We start from the raw sequence: 23920 nt of genomic DNA, 5'->3' as shown, positions 1-23920 counted from the left end.
AGGTAGGTCAGGTGTTTCTCACGTGTTGGTGCAGACTCGATGGGCCAAAGGGCCTCTTCTGCACTGTGATTCTGTGAATTAAGTGTAAGAGATAGTTGGGGCCAATGAATGCACAAAGAAAGAGTCGTGCAAAACCTTTAAGAACCCAGCCTGCAGCTGGGGCTTTGCATCCAACTGTGGGCCCCACACTCTAGGAAGGATGCCAAGGTCCTGGTGAGGTTGACCAGGATGATACCCGGTGATGAGGGAATTAGGTTATGTTGGAGAAGCTGCAGACAGTTACAGGGAGATTCAATACCGGTATTCAAAACAGTGAAGGGGAATCATAAAGCTACCTGAAAGGGGCAAATTGTTTCCTTCAGCAGGTGGGTCGGTAACCTCGGATTAGAGTTAAAATAATCGGCAAAATAACCGCACATGTAGTTAGGAGAATTCTTTTTCACACAGAAGGTTGTTGAGATCTGAAACACGCTCCCCAAAAGGGCTGGTGGAAACCAATTCCATAGGATCTTTCAAAAGGCAATTGGACAGGTGTTTGAAGTGGAATAATTTACAAGATTATAGGGGAAGGCTGGGAATAAATGCTCTTTCAGAGCCAGCATAGGCACAATGGGTAGAATGGCCCCTCCATCCTGTATGATTCTACGATTTGTCTGTTTCTGAAACTCTTATCAGGCCTTTCTGTTCTGTGGGTATATTCCACCACCCTACTGTCTGGTCTCTCACCTTCCATCCTGTCTACATCTCAACTGAGCTAGAACTCCTGTTCTTCCTGTTCTAACTGTCCAGCACCTCTGCTTTCTCTGCCCCCATCTGACCGGTTAGCTCCCAGAACACTACCCCCCTCCGAGGTAAGTGTTTCTGTAAATGCCTCAGCAGTTTCTACAGGAACAGGCATCAACTCCAAGTGCCCCTCCAAGTCACTCACCACCCTGATTTGGAAATATATCGCCGTTCCTTCACTGTCGCTGGGTCAAAATCCTGGAACTCCCTCCCTAACAGCACTGTGGGTGTACCTACACCACAGGGACTGCAGCAGTTCAAGGGGGCAGCTCACCCACCACCTCTTCTCAAGGGGCAGTTAGGGTTGGGCAATAAGTGCTGGCCCTGCCAGTGATGCCCACATGCCCAGACTGAATTTTAGAAATAATTTCTCAAGGCAGGGTAGCACCATGAGCCCTGGAGAGATGGGGAAGAGACACTTGCTATGAGTTTGTAACTCTTTCGAGTACATTCACAGTTTTTTTTTTGCTATGAATTTGTGGGTGATTCAGGATGAGGTTCCAATGCCTGCGGATGGAAGGGGCTGTGATTAATCCCGATTGTAGAAACCATTAGGTGCGTGCGTGTGACGGAAAGACTTGTCCATAAATTAACGGCGGGACAGGGGTATTTAAGGGGGGTGCTGAGATGGTAGATTTCAGTTCTGAGCTTTCGCCAGTGAAAGGTGCAGACTGTGAGTGAGAGAGTGAGAGAGAGAGACAGGGAGACTGACTCTGACTGAGACACACAAGATGCCAGCATTAGAAACACCTCTCAAACTGGCCGTGTGGTGTGTGTTCCTCGCCAGCCTGGTCCCCAGCCCGGGCGAGGCGTGGTACAAGCAGGCGACCGGCCCCAGCTATTACTCGGTGGGCAGAGCCTCGGGGCTCCTGTCCGGGATCCGCCGCTCGCCTTACATCCGCAGATCGGAGCCAAGCCAAGGGGCGGAATCGGCGGAGAACAGCGTGTACTCAGAGCTGGGAGTCCAACCCCGGCAAACAACACTGATTAAAAACATGGTGAGTAAAGGGAGAGGGAGAGAGAGAGAGGGAAAAAGAGAGGGGACAGAGAGTGACATAGACAGTCAAATAGGGATAGAGAGAGAGAGAGAGAGAAATGCATAAAGTCAGAAACAAATTGAGGGGTAGAGACTATCAGGGCAGGACAGACTACACTGGGTAAAATGAGAGAGTGGGACAGAGAAACAGGTCAGATACTTGGAGAGAGGGATACAGAGGGAGAGAGAGAAACAGAACCAGAGGGAAAGGGGTTATAGGGATAGAGAGGGGGACATCGATCGGGGCACAAGGTGTGGGGGTGGGGGGCGGGGTGGAGAGACACAGAGAGAGGGACAAACTGAGAGAGAGATGGAAATAGAAAGTAACAGAGACAGAGGGTGGGGGATGAGGCACAGAAAGACTCCAGAGAGGCAATCTTTAATTCTCCTTAAAAAAAATTCTTTCTTAATCTGAATTAAAATGTTATTTTTAAAAATAAACTAATGTGAAAAGAGGCTGTTATTTAATATCATGATTTGGACATTTTAGCTTTCAATGTAAAATCTCAGGATTCAGAAAGAGTTCACAGGGTGAGATGGACTTTAAGACCCCGCGGGAGATGCTCAATGAGAGGAGGCAGCTTATTGAAAAGAGTGTCTTAGAGACTTTAAACTCAAAACCTGATGAATGTGTTAATATAAAACATCTCTAAAGATATCACCTCTGGACAGTGGTTTGGTGGGGGGTGGGAGTGCAATGGAGTTAAATAAAATGGTTTATTATGATATTATGTATTAAGCTAAAAAACAAAAAACTACTGCGGATGCTGGAAATCCAGTAACAAAAACAGAATTACCTGGAAAAACTCAGCAGGTCCGGCAGCATCTGCGGAGAAGAGTTGACGTTTCGAGTCCTCATGACCCTTCAACAGAACATGAGGACTCGAAACATCAACTCTTTTCTTCTCCGCCGATGCTGCTGAGTTTTTCCAGGTAATTCTGTTTATGTATTAAGCTGCCTGTTTGGTTTCTGTTTTAAAATAGTTAGTTGGTGAATGGTAATTGTTCATCACGTTAAAAAGGAAACTCATTTTTTAAGAGCATCATCCCAGCAAACATACTCAAACCTCAACTCCCCCTTGAGAATCACCTGGTCACCCATTCTACTCTGGTGTTTCCCAGCCACTTCCTAATGTTGTTAGGGAGGGTGAGGGTGAGGGGGAGAGGGACGGGGAGAGAGGGAGGGGAGAAGGAAGGGGAAGAGGGTGATCGGGCGGGGAGGGGGAGAAGGTGAGGGAGTGAGGGGGAGAAATGATTGGGGAGATCAGAGGACGAGGGTGAGACAGAGAGTGAGGCAGTGACAAAGGGCGAGCGGGGAGGGTTGGCGAACGGGGTGGGGGGAGAAAGGGGGAGAGAAGGTGAGGAGGGAGACGGGGTGAGGGGGTAGAGAGAAAGGGGAAGAGAGGGTGAGTGGGGAGAGAGAGAGAGAGAGAAAAGGTGACTAGGGAAGAGAGGGTGAGGGGGAAGAGAGGATTAGGGGAGGGTGGGGTGAGAGGAGAGGCTGTGGAGACCCAGTTGCAGCCTCTAACATGCAGAAAGTCAGTGTGAATACATCGTAATGAGCAAGTTTGTGGCCGGGCTGGATGGAGACTGCAGGGATTGTGAACAGAACCAAAAACCCTACATATACTTAAAAAGGTGAAATTTTAAAAATGCTGAAAATACACAAGATGCCAGTCGGTTAACCTCTGTACAAAAGACAGTTTGTAAACAAAACCCTTCACAACTCTCAACATGAACAGAAGTATTTTCGGTTCACACAGGTTACCAGCTGTGTGGCTGCAGCATTTTATTTTAAATTCTAGTGACTGAGGGAGGTTGATAAATGATTTTGTGTGTGTGTCTGGATTGTTTCCGCAGGCTGTGTGTGTGAAGGATATCTCTCCCAACCTGCAGAGCTGTGAGCTGCTCCAAGATGGACTAAACACCTTCCAGTGCAAGGCTGATGTGTATCTGTCGCTGGATTCACAGGACTGTGTGAACGCCTGATTTTTCCCTTCTCCAGCCCTCAACAGAAGTACCAACCAAACCCTACAAACTGTTCCTGACACCATGTTTTATTATTTCTACCCATTTCAAACAATTTAGAATTGACCCTGAACTCACTGTAACTCCTAACTCACCGACATGTGCTAAAATATGTTAAACTTAACTAATTTATTTGCTGCAGGGCAGTTCCTCTAAGTCTGATTTTTGTTAACGATCGATTGCCGATATATAAATGCATCTCAATATGTATGGAAAAATCATTCAATAAATGAACTGTGCATTGGTAAGATTCTGATGTCTGTAATTGAATAAATTCTGTTTCAGCCGTAAAAGGTGACCTGACTCCTATTCGAGTGTCAAATACCTACTCACCTGCCTTCAAACACTCTTGCAATTTATCAACAACTTACAGAAAAACAGTTCCGAGAAAATTAAACGTGAGGAAAAAAAATTAAATAACCTCAGTTATGCCAGATCATATAAATAATATATAGAAATATAAAATCATACCATATAAATAACAGCGACATGCAGAAAATGTACAGCAAACCTTTTAGATAGGATGTGAATAGTTATAGAGAGGATATTGTTACATATCACTCACAGGAAGAAAGAATGTGCATGAGAGTGGGTGTGCGTGCAAGTGTGTATCTGCTGGTGAGTGTATCTGAATGCGTGTGCGCATATCCGTATCAGCGGATGCATCTGAGCGTATATGCGCAAGTGCGCGCGCATCTGTCAAATTCAGAGTGTGAAAAATTAAAGACACCAAACATTGAATAGAACGAGTCACATCCGCTCCAAGCTGTCTACTATCACCCTCTCCAACCCAGGCAATTCTTAAAAAAAAAATGCATCAAATTTTGGGCCTCTCGATGAACCCACTGAACTGTAGCTGTTTGGGACCACCGCACAAATGGTGATAAAATGGGAACTTCCTTAAAACAGGGAGCAACAGATATCAAGGTCTGGTGCACCTTGCCCAAATTGTGCACATGTAACGAGAGTGAATACAGCGTAATAATGTCAACGCTTTAAAATAATGAATACAGTTTTAAAAAATTCTTTCATGGGATGTGGGTGTCACTGGCAAAACCAGCATTTGTTGCCCATTCCTGATGCCCCTTGAATTGAATGTTTCGGAGGGCAGTTAAGAGTCAACCCCATTGCTGTGGGTCTGGAGTCACATGTAGGCCAGACTAGGTAAGGACAGCAGATTTCTTTCCCTAAAGGACATTAGTGAACCAGATGATAGTGGATGATAGTTTTATGGTCACCATTACTGAGACTAGCTTTCAATTCTAGATTTCTTTTTTAAATCAATTGAACTTAAATTGAGTTGCTATGGTGGGGTTTGAACCCATGTCCCCAGAGCAATGAGTGGGCTGGGTCTCTGGATTACTAGCCCAGTGACGTTACCATTATGCCACCATCTCTCCTAACCATCATGACTGTGTTGAACATCTTGAGAAAAAAAAAGGAAATGAAATGCTCATGTCTCCCGAGGTGTTTTTAAGGTGGGAAGAAACCTGTGATTTGCTTTGGTGAAGATCAGGAGTCATCAAACTCTGTGCTGTCCCTCCTAGTCCATAATATTCATCAAACCTTTCACTGTCCATCAAAACAGGGCTTCCCAGCATCAACTCACTTAGTTTCAACACTTCCCTTTCCTATCCCGCTTCACATTTCTTCCCCAATCTTTCAACACATGCGCTTTATCATTTAGTTTGTTTGTTCATTTTCACCATAGCCTTAGTGGGGCCATTGGCATTGTCTTGCTTCAACCCTCCCTCAGTCCATACCTCAAGGCCATCCCACCCATCCCATTTCTCTTCTTCCTCCTCTGTTTTCACTCTCAATTTCTCCTTCACTTGTTGCCAGGATGAGGCTACCTTGTCATCATTCGAGCAGGTGGAGATCCAGAAATGCCGCTCTCCCATGCCTCGCATTTTTGAATCTCTGAAACTTTTTCAAAAACATCCACTTCCTCCCACAGCGGCAAAGTGCCACTTGGAAATGCAACATCCACTGGCACGCCACAGAACACCCCCCACCACCGAACCCCTTCCTCACAAACACAACTTAACACTGGTTGCCGTGGGAGACAGTAGCATAGTGGTAACATGACGGGCCTAGTAATCCACAGAGGCCTAGACTAATACTCTCGAGGCAAGAGTTCAAATCCCACCTAGGCAATGAGGGGAATTTAATTCTAGATTTTATGTATTGAATTTAGTGAGTTGTAAACACCCATCCGGTTCACACCCCTTTAGGGAAGGAAATCTGCTGTCCTTACCTGGTCTGGCTTACATGTGATTCAAGATCTTAACTGAAGCAAGCCACCCAGTTGTATCACAGAAATCACTGAGAATGTACCTAACACCACAGGGGCTGCAGCGATCTCAAGGGCAATTAGGGATGGGCAATAAATGCTGGCCCAGCCAGTGACACCCATGTGCCAAGGATGAACAGAAAACAAATGGGTGGAAACCAGGACAAACTGAGTCTTGGGCAGGTCAGTGAATGAATACAATCAAACTGAGAGGCAAAAGTCTCAGACTTAAAAGGTGGCAAGTTGTTAAATCTTGTTAAAGTGGGACTTCTGTGCTCCAGTCTTGCATATAAACGGGAATGACAGTAAAATAACCATTTCCCGACTGGAGATAGAGGAGTGTAAAACCAGACTTCAGAAAAGATGTTGCAAATCAATAGACTCGACTAATTTCTTTTCAAGTAGATAAACTGAAGCAGAGATTTTACCAATGAGTTTAATTCTTTCCATCCCGATGATCTAAATTACCCCCAGTGAATTTTCCTTCTGTATGTGATATCAGAAGAAGGGATGTAGGCAAGGCTTAAGGACAATTAACTGTACTTTATTCTGAACATATATCAGTGCAACAATCGCCATTCAATATTAACAATACAGCAGATTACACTGAAACACAGCACCTCAGTAAACCTTTAAACAAATTGAAACTCTCTTTTAAAAAAAAAGGTGGGTCTGCAGGCAGCCAAAAACTGGGACATTGACGGGTGAAGAGATTGAAAGCTCCGTATGACTGAGAGATGACTGTAGTTCATGTCAGGATCAATGAGAGTTCACGGCTCCAGGCGTCCAGGACTGCAATTGTTCACGCTGGCTTGTGCTACTGATTCAGAACAACGCATCACCACAGAAAGTGCCCGTGCATGAGAGGTTTGGACCAGACAGCGGAAGATTCCATTTTGCCCCCCATGCCCTTATTTTATGAAGCTTCACTGGAAACATCCTCCAAACAACCCCCACCACTGCTCCAATCCTGGCTGTGGAATCAGGAACCAGGGGTTTGCCCGAGGGGGAAGATGTCTGGGCCGACAGAGACCTTGCCTTTCGTGTTCATTTTGCCAAGATTGCTCTAGAATTATTCAATCCACAGTGCCCTCTTGTATGGCAGGGATGTGGAGCTTTAAATATCCTTCACACAACTTACCTTCATCCCCCCGGCAGGTAGCTGTGATATTAAAACACTGAAATGCTGGAGTCTCACCGTCAATACAAAGGGGGTCGCCAAGGACGAGACATCTCAACATCTGCATCAAACAGCGTGACAAGTCAGTAGGTTGTAGGACGGTTAGTTGGAGGGTCCGAGGTTCTGTATGTTCCACTGGTGCCTGTACTGAAATCCCGAGCCACACCAACTGGCACTCACCACCTTTGTGGGTGAACAGTTTCTCCCCTCTTCACCAACCGCACCCCTCCCCCATCCCCCCCACTCCACTCTACTCAACAACCCTCCCAAGGATTAAAGCAGTGAAACAGCTTGCAGGTTCTCTTTTATAATGGTGTCCATGACAACCTGAAAGACGACTTGGATGTTGGAAGTGTCGGTGGCAGTCGTGAAATGGTGGTAGATCAACTTTGCCGGGCTCCGGTTCAGTGACAGGAACTGATTGGCAATGTAGCGGGCGGCAGAATCCACATCACAATCGGCACCTGGGCGAGAGAGAGAGAGAGAGAGAGAATAGAACCAAGAGGCAACGCTGTGCTAACCATTCACTTCTGACCGCCCCCTCCCCTCACCACCGCGCCTCATTCACCCCACTGCCCCCATGCCACCACATCATGTTCTTGGCTGTTTGCCTGCTCATTGGCTGCCCTCAGCACTGTTACGGACAGCTGACCGAGGCTGGAGCACTACAGCCATGAGTCAGCCTTGGATACATTCAGTTGAACCCAGTTACTTCTTAAAGTCACAGTAAATGAAGTGGAAACTGAGAGGTAACCTGATAGAGACCTTCAAGATTATCAAAGGGTTTTTGATAAGATAGACATAGAGAAGGTGTTTCCAGTAGCGGAGGCGAATAGTATAGATGCATTTAATGTGAAGCTAGATAAATACACAAAGGGTAAAAGGATAGATATTAGATTGATTGGGTTAGAGAGACTCACGTGGAGCATAAATGCTAGCATGGAATATTTGGAGTGAATGGCCTGTTTCTGTGCTATAAGTGCTGGGAATGCATGGGAACACCATCACCTGCAAGATCCCCCCACCAAGTCACTCACCATCCTGACTTGGAAATGTATCGCTGTTCCTTCCCTGTCACTGGGTCATAATCCTGGAACTCCCTCCCTAACAGCACTGTGGGTGCACCTACACCACAGGGACTGCAGCGGTTCAAGGAGGCAGCTCAACGCCACTTTCTCAAGGGGCAATTAGGGATGAGCAATAAATGCTGGCCTAGCCAGCGACGGCCACATCCCATGAAGGGATAAAAAAAGATTAACTGGACACTAGTATCTCAGATGGGGAGACATCAAAGGCTGAAAAGTAACATTAATAACATGTTGTTCTGCATGAAGATGCTTCCAAAACACTTCAGCTCCTCTCTTGTTGGACTCCACCATAATTGAGAGTGTGGATGTTTGTGGAATCTCCTCCAGTGAGTTCTTGTGCCACAGTTACGTTGCTGACTGAGGCACTGAGCAGTATTGGATAGGATTACTTGGGGGGAGGGCAAGTAAAGGGACCACTTAGCCCAAAAAACTCAACACAGCTGCCGACAGTCAGCTCAGGAGTGGGGATTGGAATCAGGCTGGCTGGATGGGGACACTTGGACAGGAGAGGAAAAATGAAACTCAAAGATGAGGGGAACCTCTAAGTTGCACAAAGTGAGTACTCACGGTAGGTACAGTTAAGCCATGCAATCACTGACCTTTTAATTTCACTGCTGAAAGGCTCCCATTCCCATTTCCCCATTCCTCTTGCATCACACAGCATCCTGGATCTAGGGGTTTCAGTCTGAATCTGCATTTCCTCCAACATGAGCCTCTGAGCTGCCATGAGAAGCAGCTCAACAGTGAGCAACTTGTCGAGGGTGGGAGGGGAACCTCAAATGGAAGTTACATCTGACTGAAATCAGACCCTCAAAACAGAACTGGGCATGACGGACATCTCAGGACTCAGACACACGGGAAATGAGAGCTGGAGTCAGCCACTAAAAACTTCAAACCCGCTCCTCCATTCATGGCTGATCTACCTTCCCACATTATTTCCATATCCCTCAATTCTCTTAGCACCCAAAAATCTACTGACATCTGTCTTGAATATACTCAACAAAGCATCACGATCCAACAAGCTGTGTTGGCTAACAGCTACTTTGTAACGTACTCAGTGGGTCGCGCTTTCACCTCCAGGTCAGAAGGTTGTGGGTTCAAGTCCCACTCCGGAGCACAAGTGTCCAGGCTGAGACTCCAGGACAGTACTTAGGGAGTGCTGCACTGTCGGGGGTGCTGTCTTTTGGAGATGTTAAACCCAGGCTCGGTCGGTCCTCTCGAATGTATGTTAAAGATTCCATGGCACTAATTCAAAGAAGAGCAGGAAGGTTCTCCCTGGTGTCCTGGTCAATATTTATCCCTCAAACAACAGATTACCTGGTCATTACTATGTTGCTTTTCTGTGGGAGCTTGCTGTGCGCAACTTAGCTACCGCGTTGTCTACATACAACAGTGGCTACATTTCATTGGCCCTAAAATGACCTGTGACCCCACCTCCCGCCCACGGGGATGTGAAAGGCGTCATATAAACGCAAGTCTTTCTTTTAACCGTGAAGTATGGAGTTTCTAACTTGAACAAAGAACTCTGCTCCACGTTTAACATAGTGGCCATTAGAGTCAATTTCACAGATCTTTCTTAATCTAAAGTAGCACAGCTGCCCCCCCCTTGCACAGGCTGGGCCACCAGGCACAGCACAGATGCTCCGATCTGATATCAGCTTTCAATCCACTGAGGGTTCAGGGCAAGGAGATAAAAGGTGGAGAATTAAACACTTTTGTTGGCCACTGAAGAACAATTTCACACAATAATCCATTTGAACAGGTTTATTTTCCCCACTGACATTTCGTCATGGTTTTATCTGAACACTTGGTGCTGTTCACCCATCTTCCTGCTTTTGGTCAAACAGTCGCTGGCAGCAAAAGAAAAATAGAAATAGGGAAATGAAGAACGAGTTTTCAAATTCCCTCCATAATCTCAGCCACCTTTAACCTCCATCAGCCCTCCACCTTCCGAGGTCTCTGTGCTCCTCCAATTCTGGCCTCTGGTGAATTGCTGGGATGTTGATTTTCAGAACTCCATCATTAGAATCCGTGCCTTCAGCTACCGAGGCCCAAAGCTCTGGAATTTTCCCCCCCATTTCCGATTTCTATAAAGCCTTGCTTACAGCCTACCTCCTTTGATCAAGCATTTGGTCACCAGTCCCAATCCTAATGTGACTTGGTTTGGCAAGTGTTCCTGTTAAACACCTTGAGATGATACATTTCTGAATTATTATGTGCAGGTTGTTGGTAGTGAAGAGCAGGCAAATGAGCTGCCTATTGAATCAAAAAGCTCAAAATTCTCTCGAATGCAACTGGGTCTCAACCTCTATCGCTCAGTGCCTGGGTGATGAAGCCACTTGGAGACAACTGTAAAGGGCCTAACTTATTATATTTTACTTTGTTCCAAAGAGAGTTGCATCCTTCCCACCACTTCACCACAGTTAATGTTGACCCCTGCTCCCAGGTCAGCACGCAATTCCCTTGCTATGTTGGTCGAGTGACCTTACTTGCACTGTGACCCTAGGAAGCAAATCCCAGCACGGACCTGTTCAATGGGGAAGTGGAGGGAGGTGAAGGAGTGATTGAAGAAATCACAGCCAGCTACTAGCTCTTCCTGATGTCCACTCGTGCACTTACCCCAACAAGGTTGGAGGTGGGGAGGGGGGGGTCAGCCAGGCTGAGGCACCAAGCCAAGGATCACAGATGAACCACAGTCCCGTCATGTATCAACTGAGATCAGCACTGTGTGGGAAATGAACCCACATCTCTGCTGGGTCTGCGTGACTGAGCTCCACGTTATAATTATCAAGCAACCTAGCAGTGGGGATGATCTACTTTGAATTGCATACGCCTGTCAATTGGCTAATTTCTGTGTCAATTAAAGCTCCTGCACCTTCTAAAGGAAACTACTTGAGCACACAAGGGTAAAGATATGCTGTAAGGCTGAGATGCAGCAGACGAGATGTGGGGAGTGTAAACACCAGTACAGACTAGTTGCATTGAATGGCCCATTTCTGTGCCGTATATTCCCTGGGATTCTACGTAATCACGTCTGGAGACAGCACTGCTGTAAGCGACAGGGCTTGATTTTATACAGCTTAATACTTTCCAAATAACTCTCCTCCACTCACTGCCTTTTTCTGGAGGAATAGCCCCATTATTTGGGAGTCTCTGATGAAGCTTCTGTCATCTCCAGTCTGGCTGGTGTCACTGGCTGCAGCCTCCGCTGCTGGAGCAGATACTGGATGGGATATGGACAGAGCTCACATTCAGAAACACCCGAGTCGCCCTCTCCAAATTCACCACACTCTTGGTGACAGCTGCAAGTCTCCAACTTTACACAACTCAATGTCATTTCAGCACTAATATTAAAAAAATGCAATATTGTAATGCTCGCTCCAGTGTGAACGCTCCAATGCATTTCTCACGCAATTAAGAACAGAGACAGGAGCATGAGCAGGGCCGGTGTGTTTCCATTAAAAATTGCTGCTGCCGGTATCAGTGTGTTAATGTTATGGTAAAATCCCTGCATCGAAACAGGAAAATGGAATTGTGTGTTTCACACGGGACTTCAGGCAGAGGAGTAAGTGTGAATTTAAAATGCTCTTTGAATAGCTGTGTCTTTACAGGGTTCCCTTATGTCTTTATGTCAGGGTAGCGGCCAAAACACAAAATCGTCTTGTTCAGCGTGTTGGCTGCTGCCACTCACCTGACACTAATTAAGGAAATCTTCTTCAGTGACTAATCTGTCTTTGAAATAGTTGACCCTTGGGCCACTATTTTCCTGATGTGGTTACATAGAATTCCAGAGAATATACAGGTAACTTTCCATCATCACCGGAGAAGGCAGTTTCCATGGAGCGAACTTGTGCGTCAACAGAATATATTCCCAAAGAATCGTAGAACACAGAAGGAGGCCATTCAGCCCATTGAGTCTCCACCAGATCTTTCAAGGAGCAATTCAATTAGTCTCACGCCCTTGTAACCTTTTCTCCTTCAAGCGTTTATTCAATTTCCTTTTAAAGGCTAATATTGAATCCATCACCCTATCAGACAGTGCATTCCAGATCCTCACCAGACATCATATAATAAATACTTTTCTCAGGTCGCCAATCACCTTATAGCTGTTCCCTCTGGTTATCAACCCATCAGCCACTGGAAACAGTTTCTCTTTATTTACTCTATCTAAACCTTCATAATTTTAAACAACTCCATCAAACCTTCTCTTAGCCTTATCTTCTCCGAGATCAACCTCAGCTCCTCCACTTGGACTCCATATAGTGAGCTGCTTCACCCTCACATAAAAAATCACATCAGCAGTTCTCTTTGTATGTGTGCTTCTGCGTACTTCTCTGACTTGTACTAAGTTTGATTGTAAGTTTTAGCCTGAATGCTATTGTGTGACAAGGTAGAAAAAAAGAGGACAGGTCAATAATCAGGGATTTCAACACTATGAGTGCTGAGAGGAGGAAGAAGGGGTGCAGGATGATCAATTTGGTACTTGGGAGGAATAAAAGATGAGAGTTTGGAGGAGTAGCAAAACAGATATGCAAATTTGTGCTAGTTATTCCTAATTCCTAGAAGAACAGGGCAGCAGGTGCATGAGAACACCATCACCTCCAAATCCCACACAACCCCAAATCTGGGACACACATTACTGTTCCTTCATTCGGCACTGGTTTAAAAGCCTGGAATTCCCTCGCTAAAATGTTTGACATGAAATGTATGTTGTAAATATAACCCATGACTGAGAGCATAGTGAGGAACCTCAGAGTGTCACATACAGTAGTGGAAGAAAATGATCTACTTTGCACTTTATGTAGTGCCAACTTTAAACTGTTACATGATGGACTTTTACATATTTTATGAATAAAGTATATTTTTGGCAAAAAAAGAGAGGCAAGAGAACCATCAACTATCAAGCAACAGGCTGCGTCTTATATTCTGTCCAGACAGAGAGAGAAAGGTAGGTGAAAATTCTGAACAGACATGGTAGTGAACGGAAATCCTGAACAGATTAGACCTCTTGAGCAAGTGTTAAGAATTAGCATACAATAGTACCAGACGTCACCAAAACTGCCTATTGCAGTGATTTAACACACGTTATTTCAACTTCAAATCTCTCCATAGATGTACCCTCACTCTCTGCCACTGCAGTGACATTCTTTTCCTCTTCATTTATCCATTCCCTCTACTCCATGATCATTGGCCCCATCGTCAGCCACTATTACCCCACCCTCTCTAACTCTCCCACACATTACCTCTTCAGTGTCACCTTACATCTGTCAACCCTCCCTCTAATCTCTCATCACTTGATGCCTATTTGTCCACCCTCCTGTACTTGTCTCAGAAAAGTCTTTCCTCACAATAGAAACACAAGTGGTCGTCTATCAACTCAGCAAGTTCTGAATGATGCAATTAGGTTGCCTTTCACCACCTTCTCGAGGGTTACCAGGAATGGACAATAAATACCGGGCAGCCAGAGACACCCATATCTGGAGAACGGTGAGAGAGAGAGAGAGAGAGAAAAAGAGAAAAAAAGAGGATAGACGCTTATTTTTTTAAAAAGGTGAGGCACATCAAAGCTGTTTAAATTCCCTATTTCGAGATGAGCTCAGGGGTCTCACTAAAAATAAATCTTGACAGATCAAAACTCAGAGAAATCTGACCGCACCGCATCTAGTGAACTACAGAAAATAATCAGAATAATATTTATCCTCAGGTCTCAGCTGGCATTTCAAAATTCAAAGATCTAAAAATATTGAAAGCTCAAAACTCGAAGGTGAATTTAATTCTCGCACGGTGTTGTTTCCCCATTGCTGCAGATTTCCTATTCCAGGCATGAATTGTAATTAGATTCATCGTTTCTGTACTGACACAAGCTCACTGAGTCGGAATCGAGAGTACAGTTTTATTGCTTGCCACCTGTGCCATTTTCAGCTTTCACACTGGGCTCGAAGAGACAGGCTTTCTCCAGTGGTGGTGAAGCTGTGGACATTGCCAAAAGGGAGGAGCTGACACGGGCTGAGTTTTAGTGAGCCCCCCCACAACCAAACAGCAGAGCTGTCAAAGACTCCAACAGCAAAATTTAAAAAATAAGCAATGACTTGCCAAATTAAACTGTTAAAATGCTCAGATAGTCCGAGCATTTCACCTTGAGTTTACAGCACAGAAACAGGCCATTTGGCCTGCCTGGTCAATGCTGGTGTGACTCCACAGGAATCTCCTCCCACCTCAGTTCATCTCACCCCATCAGCATATCCTTCTATTCCTTTCCCCCTCGTGTTTATCCAGCTTCCCCTTAAATGCATCTATGCTACTCACCTCAAAATCCCCTCGGCATAACGAATTCCACATTCTAACCATTATCAGGGTAAAGGGGGTTATGCTGAACTCCCTATTGGATTTATTGGTGTCTTTCACATTTATGGTCTCTAGTTTTAGACTCCCCCATGAGTGGAAACATATACATTACATGCATACATTCTCCTAATCCTGTGTATCTGGATGACTGGCACCTCTACCCTACTTCAACACGCAGTATGAGACCTCACTATTCTTCCTATCTCACACTTATCTGGATTGAAATTAATTTGCTAATTATACATCTATTTCACAAGTTTATTAAAGTCTTATTTTTATACTGTTGCTGACTTCCTCAGTATTTGCTACACCTTCTGCAATTTCTCAAATTGCAATTTAAATTCTAGAGTCCAAGTCCCTTGTGCAAATTATGAAAAGTGGCCCCAGTGTTGATCCTTGTGGAACCTTGTGTCCTTGTGTTCCCACTTTTTTGCCAGTCTGGGTAGCTCCCCTTAAGCCCTACTCTCTGTTTCCTGCTTTGTAACCAGCTTGCTATCTATTCTGTTATCCCAGGCTCCACATGCTGTGACCATAGTCGTGAGCCTGCCACATCGTACCTTATCCATAGACCTTTTGAAAATCCAAATATAATTGCACCTCCTGCATTACCTTTGCCTAGTCTTCCGGTTACTTCTTCAATGGAGGAAATACAGTTGGTCCAGTGTGACTTTCCTTTTTCGAATGCGTATTGACCGTTCTTTATGCTATTTTCATTTTTCTTTTACACGTCTGAGATAAGATTCAAATACCTTTCCTACCATTGTTAAGCTAACTTGTCTGTAATTCCCTTGATTCACTCTCTCTCTCTTTTTAAATACAGGGATCACATTCGCTGTCTACAATTCCCTTACTAATTTTTAAAATATTTATATATGTAATAGTTCCTCTGCTATCCCTTCCCTACCTCATTTAATACGTGTGGATGCAATCCATCCAGTCATGGGGTTTTGCCCTTCGTTTCTATGTTAAATACACTTATATATTTTTTGATCTTCCAATGTCATGTCCACCTTGTTAGTCTCCTTGGTGATTACTGAGGCAAAAATAACTATTTAACATTTCTACCATTTTTTTGCCAGTTTACCACATGCACCCTCAAAGCATATCTGGGGGGTGCTCCCTCAACCATTGGTACTACTGGTAACAGTACTGCCCAGTGTGGAATTAAACAATACAGACCAGGAAGGTCCCAGACTCAACCTCTAGCCAGGGCTGCAGTCAGGTAAGAACTGAAGTGGACCCTGTGATGCCCTTCATGGTCAAATAGGCTGCTGACTCTCACTGTCTTGGGCCACACGTGACACGAAATGAAACATCTGCATTTATGCAGCACCTTTCATGACCTCAGGATGTCCCAACGCACTTCACAGCCAATTAAGTACTTTGAATTGTAGTCACTACTGTAGTGTATAAAATGCAACAGCCAATTTGCAAACTCATAAAAGGCAACGTGATAATGACCAGATAATCTGTTTCTCGGTGTTGATTGAGGGGTAAATATTAGCCAGGGCACCAGGGATATCTCCCCTGCTGTTCTGCGAATGGTGCCATGGGATCTTTTACATCCACCCGAGAGGGAAGGCAAGGGCCTTGAATTATCCGAATGACAGCACCTCCAACAGTGCAGCACTCCCTCAGTACAGCACTGAAGTGTTGGCCTGGATTACACACCCACTCCTCTGCAGTGGGACTTGACCCTTCTGACTCAGAGGCTGGAATGTTACTCCCCGAGCCACACCTGACGCCTTATGGTGAACGAGGGTATGTTGGGTGTGGTACTGGATGATGGACAGCTCTTATAGACCCGCTCCCCACACCAAGGCCCAGCTCTTCTCCCCTGAAGGCCAAGTGCAAAAAGCAAGGTGAGAAAGTGCACACCCTTCATACACTGAGGCAGCCGCCATGCTCTGAATCTACATACCTCTAAACTGTGCAAAATACAGTCTGAGATGCCTCCCCGAGTGCAAAATCTTTTCTTGGAACAGATCAATTTTGTTCAGAAATAAGATCTAAAGGAAAAGAAAGCAATTCATTTCAAAAAGTGAACAAATTAACCTTTGTATTCAAATAACATTAAAAATTAAATTAGCCCAAGTCCTCTTAATTCCACATTCCACGCTCAATTTGTATCTGTGCTTTAATTTCTTGGAATTATATCCTTACCGATTCAATAAACCATCAACATGAATAATTAACATGGGAATTAGTAGAAAAGATTCCTGTTGTTTGAGGTGAGCTTCTTTACGGATTATGTAATGAAAAGGCAGAAGGTAGAACATCAGGAGAATTTAGTCCAATCAGAAAAGCAGCGATGAATAATATCTTATTAGGGAGGATAAATGGAGCCGACTAAATGAATTCATTAAGTGGACAGTAATGGTAAGTAAGATTGTCAAGCGTAACAGAAATGACCAATCGCCATCAATTATTGGCCGCATTCTAATTACAATTGGCAGGCACAATCAGTAATAAGTGGAACTGGATCAATTAGAGGTCACAGGTGGACAGACTGAAAATAACTTGCTGATTGAGAGGAGGCTGAATAATACTGCAGAGAGGGGAGAGATTTTTCTGAGACCAACTGTGTCTTTTGAAGAATTAATCAGTGATTTTTATTCCTCCTCTTTCTTGCCCAGATATAAAGTTCACTTCACCGCCCCCTACCCCTAGACTCCGACCTCTCTCTCTCTCTGTCTCTCACCCACAAATCACAACCTCTTTTTTTTTGTCTTTCTCCATTTCGCAATATTATGGTCAGAATTTCTGAATCTTCCTTCCTGTTCTCCCAAGACCTGACTGACTCTCCCAACAAAAACTCCCCTCCCGACAAAAACATCCCCTCCCTGCAAATCCCATTCCCCGCCTCGCTACAAACCCCACTGGCCCCTCCGGCTTAGTTATCCGTCCTTGTGTTAAAATCAACATTCACTGAATTAACTCCCACATCAAACTATTTCATTAAATAGAAGAAATGAATTAGTGCTCTTTCCTCTGCTGTTCATTGCGAGTCAAGTTAACGTGTTTTATGGTCACTTACAGGTTTCTCAATGACAACTTTCTCAGGGTAAAGATTATTGATAAAGGATGTCACTTAGGAATTAATTCCAGTGGGAAAGGTCCCTTCACACGACATCAACTTAATTTCAGTGGGGGTAGGGGAGGGGTCATGGCAAGTTGGTCAAATCTTGGGTCTCCCTCCATTACTGCCCCCTCTCTCCGCCACTGCCCCCACACTTGGTGAACTTGACTCTCCCACTGCTCCACTTCAGTGAAAAGACTGGCCTTGGTGGGCAGGCTTTACATCGCTCTGCAAACACCTACCCACAAGTCTCAGGGACATGGTGCCATGGCAACTCGGGAACTCAAGCATAAAGTCCTCTGAACCCCAGGAGTAGGGAGCATGGAGCACAAACAACAATGAAATGGGGGGGTATGTTATTTTGAAGGAATGGAGGAAAGGGGTGGGAGAAAGATAGGCAGCTGAGGGGAAGGGTTAGACAGGCAGGGAAGGAGGGAGGGGGAGGGAGGGGGAGGGAAGGCGAGGTGTGTTGGGTAGAAACGGGGTGGGTGAGGGGGCTGGGGGGAGCACGGGGATAAAGAGTTCCTTCTAACCAGAGTCAAACTGTACGAAGGTGAAGAGGGTGAAGACTCAATCAAATGCTGAAGGCTGATAGGTGCAGCCAAATTGGTCAAGGCTGCTTCAGACCCATAGAAACTTTTGAGTTATCACAAACCCTTCATTTACTCTGCTTCATACAATCAAAAGTGAGATAAGTACGTGAATATTTTTTAAGAATGCAGCTAATTGGTCTAAAATTGTTGGGGGCATGGTGGTCATTCTTGAAATGAGTGTGATTTGGCAGGACTGTCTGTCTCTCTCTCTCCTTATCCACAATGGGCACTGAAACTCTGGGTGGGCCATTGTGTTGGGCAAACCCACATTGTAAGACGTACATCTCAGTCCATCAATACCTCCCAAATGGGTGTAAAGTGATCTAAATTCTTCATATGCCTCAAGACACATTCTTTATTTTCAAAAATTGAACAAGCCAATGTCTCCAGAGGCAGCAACCCCTAGGACGTCAGCTCCATCAGCCACACTTTTATGGTTCTGGGCCTCTGCTCCAGTTTCCAGCAAACAGGGGCCCTGTCCCAGCTGTTCATCCCAGCTTGGGCCTGCTCAGTGACTCCAGATCCCCCAAGCACCAAGGGAGGCGAAGTGGGACTGTAGAGAGGGGATCGAACTGGCAATCACAAGACTTTTTAAAAATTAATAATTGTCGTATAAGGGTATCTGGCAGAGCAAAGGTTAATGTGGGACTGGGAAACAGTATTGCCCACAGTGCGATGTAAAGAGACACATGACATAGAGTCAGTTGTGGACTGGACCGAGACCTGTGTAGAAGCAAGCATGGAGTCAGCTCATAGCTCAGGCCACACCGTGTATGTAGGTGCACAGTTATGTGCTATCAATAAACACTTAATGTTCAACCATACAAGACTCTGTGAGACCTACTGGACATACAACACAACGTGGTGGCAGCGAATGGAAAAAACCTGGAACCTCAGAGAAGCTGGAGAAGAAATTCAAAAGCTGGACAATTAGAGGAGCAGCATTCTGAAAGCACATGAAGAGAAGAGAGGGAGATCGCCTGAAAGAAGCTCCATTGCAGAACTGGAAGCAGAAAGGCAGAAAAAAACCACTCCACTGTTCAGCTGAGGACTCCACAAGATCATGTGGGAGGTCTATTGTGAATGCGGACAGAGTGCAGGATCAAAGCAACATAGCAGAGGTGAGCAAAAAAAATTCAGTTCTAAGCCAGGACGAGTTTAAAAAGTGTCAGAGCCGTACAAACGTCAGAGCAGCCTGTTCCCAAAAGCCCAGCGGCCAGCCTGGATTCAGAGTCGACACCATACCACGCGGCAACCGAGCTGTAAGAGAGAAAACTAAAAGGAGCGGAGGGCTTAAGAACCTCAGAGGAAGCAGGGGATCAATTGTAAAACGCCCCCCAAAATCCTCTGATGTCGCAGGGAAGGCCCAGAATAGTGGACTGAGTAAATCAGCGCACAAAACTAAAGCCAAAGACCTCAGGACCGCCATTGCCGCGGGGAACCCGCCAAAACGTGACAATGCGGGAAGACTCTTTTGAAAAAGCGGTTACCTCAATGCCATCTTTAAAAACCTGCGCAGCGTTTAAAGCTGCACTCACTTGAACATTAAAGCAACCATGGACAACAAATCAACATCACCAGACCAATTTGGACTGATCCAAGGGCCACACCAAACATAAAAGTGAGGACTTTGGCAGTTAAGATGCATGATAGCTTCAGGATTAAATAGAAAGACAGAAGCTGAACAAGTGAATACGCTACTTTATTCAGTCAGTCCGATGGAATAAACAAATCCTCAGATAACTCTGAAGAAGTTCTAAAATCATTTGATACATATTTTAATCTGAGAAGCAACAAAATTTGAGAGAGGAAAACAATCAACAAACGTGTGCAACTGCCTGGAGAACCAATTGACTCTTTTATAAATGAATTATACAGATTGGCTGAAGCCTGTGATTATGGTAGATAAGTAGTGACTGATGATACCCTTTCAGACATACTACAGGCCAAGGAGGATCTGACTCAAAAAAAGGCCATCCAAATAGTCAGACAGTCTGAAATCCACCAATGCCGCCAATCCGTTTTACGTGGCGAAAGCAAGCCCTGGCACAGAATACCCCCAGCTGTCTAACTAGTAAAGCAACAAAGATGCAGAGAGATTCCAGGCCAAGGAAGGCAGTGCCCAAACTGACCACAAGAAGGTGGGCGACCATGTCAGCACCGCGAAGACCAAACGACCTCCCAGGCAAGAGCAATGTCCAGCAATCTCAGTGCAGCGTTTCAACTGCTACCACCTGGGACACTTCAGAAAGTTATGCAAAGGTAAGGCACTCAGAGGGGTGGAAGATCCCAAGACAATCCATGAGATTGAGGTACCACACCGGAAGAGACCCAACCGTGCTTGTTGGGCGAGGTCAAGATTCCTAGACCCTCTTTTTGGAATGCGGAATTCTCAGTAAACAGTCACCTTACCAACTTCAAGTTAGACACAGGAGCCAGTGTTACAGTCCCCTCGGGTAAGGAACCGTGGCTGTGAATCCTCTGGCTATGAGTGACAGACACACCACTCTAGGGGCCTGGAGGAATCCAATTTCCAGACATAGGCATGATCCTCGAACCACTAAGGTGTGGCAACAAGCAGGTATTCCAAGTCATGTATGTCTTCCAAAATCAATCTTTTTCTCTCTTGAGCAGAGATGCCCGTGTTGCCTTTAACCTTCTTAAAATGGTAGAAGACGTCAAAACAACCTCTGTTGTCAACTACACAGAACTGAAAGTTCCAGAGAGGTCCACCAGTAAAAAGACTCTCGATTGGAACTTCAGCTCTGAACTGTCTCCACTCTTCACAGAGCCGCTTCGTCCAAATACTTTGCAGGCGGCAGAAGCTCCTCTTTGGTCAGACAAGCCAAACCTTTAGATAATAACCACTGTACCTGGAGTGGAAGACACACAGGAAAATGACCAACAACAGCAGACTGAGCCTCAACCCCAGCTCCAATGGCTGCTGTCACACTACCTGTAAAGGCCATGCCATAGACACTGCAATCTCCATCCAACGTGCAGAGCTGCAAGATGATGCTGCAGCAAGAGACGAGTGACCATCAACTCACCAGATCACACCTCAGTGAGGCACCGAGACACATAGAGAAACACAGTGTCATGATAAAAGCCAAACAGCAAGCTGAGCCCACTGATGAGGAACATGCAAACGACAGGGAGAGACACCTTCAGCTCCCAGAAAGATCACAGTGGACCACATGGAAAAGGGAAAACCAGGTTCGGACCATGAATGAACGGAGTGAACACTCTCTCCGGAAAGAGTGGGACAAACCGGTGGTCCCCGAGCACAGCAGATGGGGAGTTGACAAAGAGAAGCTCAATTCCAAGGAGAGGAAAAAGCATATCAGAAGGCAGCCAAGTGCCAGAAACACAAACCACAACTCAAACTCCGAACCAACAAAGGTTACCCAAATCAACAGAGCCGACCACTACTCCAAATGTGACCAGAACGAGATCTGGAAGAATGGTCAAGCCTCCGGACTGCCTGAATTTATGAAGGCAGAGATTTGGGAGGGGAGAAGGGGTAGCACAATTGTTATGTAAATACATTGGCCAAAGACTTGTGGGGAAGGTATACCACAATGGTACGTGGCATAGCAAGGATCAACGTGGGACATGGGAACAGTACCATCCACAGTGCGATGTAAAGAAACACATGACCTGAGACTAGAGTCATTGGGAACTGGACAGAGACCTGTGTAGAAGCAAGCATGTAGTGAGCTCATAACTTGGGTTATACCCTGTATATATGTACAGGTACATAGTTATGCGTTATCAATAAACAGTTAATGTTCAACTATACAAGACTCAAAACCTCTTTGTGAGACCTCCTGAACATACAACAATAATACACAGCAATTAAAACATAATAACCAGTTAAACTAGCTTCACCCTCCTCAGCCCCAGTAGAGAGAGTCTGGTCATAAATTTCATTCATCTAAACTATCCTTTATTAATTCCTCAGTAAACATACCATGGAGGTATTCCTGAAGAATATGTTATTGCAGATGGAGGAAAAAAGCCGCAAACTCTCCTGCAAACGATTCTAGGAAGGAAAGAGAGAACAGATATATAAACCAAAATCACTGCGTGTCCCCAAGGCTGCTCGAGCTACTTCGGCCCTGCTTTCAGAGGGAGCGTGGTAAATTCTTTCAAATTGGGAAGCTTGTTTCCCCTCCACTCCCCCACCCCCACAGTTGCTATGCATGGAGGGCTTTTAGCTACAAAGGTTTTTAAAGTCATCAGGTTATGGGCTGCCTGTTTATCCTGCTCCTCAAGAACAGAAGTCAATGGCGAGAGGAAGCCATGTGGTTCAATGACTTTTGAGCGTCTCTGCACTAAAGTCATCGCCCTACCCACCCCCTCCCGAAACAGAGCACATTACTCTGACCTACCTGAGGGGAGGATCAGGAGCAAGAGCGGACGTGGAAGAACTCAGTAGCACCAGGGAGAAGATAAATTGAGGCCCAGGCTCGAGGCCTATCACTTACCTGGGGAGCGGACCGGGGATGCCGGAACAGAACAGGACTGTGCCAAGAGTTTAAAAAAGTGAATTTTAGAAATCAAACTGTGGTATGATAAGGTGGCTGCGAATTGATTTGTTCGCGAGTATTGCCACTGTGTTTCCCTTTCTCCAAAGTTAGGGAGTTAATCCAAGCAGGTGGGAAATTAAAAATGTAAATGTAAGAAAGGGTTATGTAAAGCATTCAGCTTTCCTATATTTAAGTAACATCAAGAGAAGAGAAGTGAGTAACTCATGAGTCTCTTTTTAAGTAGGAAGGTTTATTAGTAATAGTAAAATTTATTAGTAGTAGCAAGTTTTTTTTGTGTAGTAGACAGAGGAATTTCAGGGCAGCTCTGACCTCTCGAGTGCACATCCTGTGCCATGTGGGAACTCCAGGATGCTTCCCGTGCCTTGGATAACCATAACCATATGCACAGGAAGTGTTGAGCTCCAGGTTTCAAAGTTTGAGCAGCAGCTGGCATCCCTGTGGCACATCCGTGAGGTTGAGAACTTCTTAGATAGCACATTTATAGAAATGGTCACCCCGCAGCTTAAGCATGCAGGGAGAGGGGGGGGACTGGGTGACCACCAGGCAGTCAAGCAGCAGCAGGCAGGTGCAACAGGAGGCCCCTTAGTGCATCTCACTCTCTAACCAGTCTTCAGTTCCAAATACTGATGATGAAAGTGATGGTTCATCTGTGGAGTGCAGCCAGAGCCAAACCCATGATACTATGGCTGCCTCAAGTTCACAGAGGGGCATGAAGGTGGCTGGAAGAGCAATAGTGATAGGAGATTTGATAATTAGGGGAATAGATAGGCGTTTCCGTGACTGCAGACATGAATCCAGGATGGTGTGTTGCCTCCCTGATGCTAAGGTGTCACTGAACGGCTGCAGAACATCCTGGGTCGAGGTGGGGGGCTTGCGGGGTTGTGGGGGGGGAAAGGGTTGCAAGAACAGAAGAACAGCTAGCTGTCATGGTCAACATCAGTA

The 23920-nt window shown here is 45.4% G+C and overlaps 2 protein-coding genes across 3 annotated transcripts in view; one reads left to right on the top strand and one right to left on the bottom strand.

The window, feature by feature from the left end:
* Positions 1-1478: 1478 nt before the first annotated feature.
* npb (neuropeptide B) lies at positions 1479-4126 on the top strand. The gene is made up of 2 exons (XM_078571211.1): positions 1479-1781; positions 3680-4126. Exons 1-2 carry the CDS (start codon positions 1515-1517, stop codon positions 3806-3808), a joined length of 396 nt encoding a protein of 131 aa, XP_078427337.1. The 5' UTR covers positions 1479-1514; the 3' UTR covers positions 3809-4126.
* A 2673-nt stretch (positions 4127-6799) lies between these two features.
* gnav1 (guanine nucleotide binding protein (G protein) alpha v1) overlaps positions 6800-23920 on the bottom strand; it is a 132004-nt gene continuing 114883 nt past the window's right edge. The window contains exons 7-9 of one of the 2 annotated variants that reach the window (XM_078571207.1): positions 22399-22470; positions 16675-16762; positions 6800-7784 (exon numbers count right to left, since the gene is read on the bottom strand). In XM_078571207.1, coding sequence (XP_078427333.1) covers positions 7594-7784; positions 16675-16762; positions 22399-22470 — 351 coding nt within the window. In that variant the 3' untranslated portion in view covers positions 6800-7593. The remainder of the gene's footprint in view (positions 7785-16674; positions 16763-22398; positions 22471-23920) is intronic. The other variant, XM_078571208.1, reaches the window with a different exon arrangement.

The sequence above is a fragment of the Cetorhinus maximus genome, chromosome 24 (genome assembly GCF_964194155.1).
Source record: "Cetorhinus maximus chromosome 24, sCetMax3.hap1.1, whole genome shotgun sequence".
NCBI lineage: Eukaryota > Metazoa > Chordata > Chondrichthyes > Lamniformes > Cetorhinidae > Cetorhinus > Cetorhinus maximus.
The sequence above is the reverse complement of the archived record's forward strand: the minus strand, read 5'-3'. Positions and strand labels throughout refer to the sequence as shown.

Coding starts and splice junctions, on each gene's coding strand:
- npb (XM_078571211.1), top strand. CDS start 1,515: ATGCCAGCATTAGAAACACCTCTCAAACTGGCCGTGTGGTGTGTGTTC. Junction 1,782..3,679: donor CAACACTGATTAAAAACATG/GTGAGTAAAGGG, acceptor TTGTTTCCGCAG/GCTGTGTGTGTGAAGGATAT.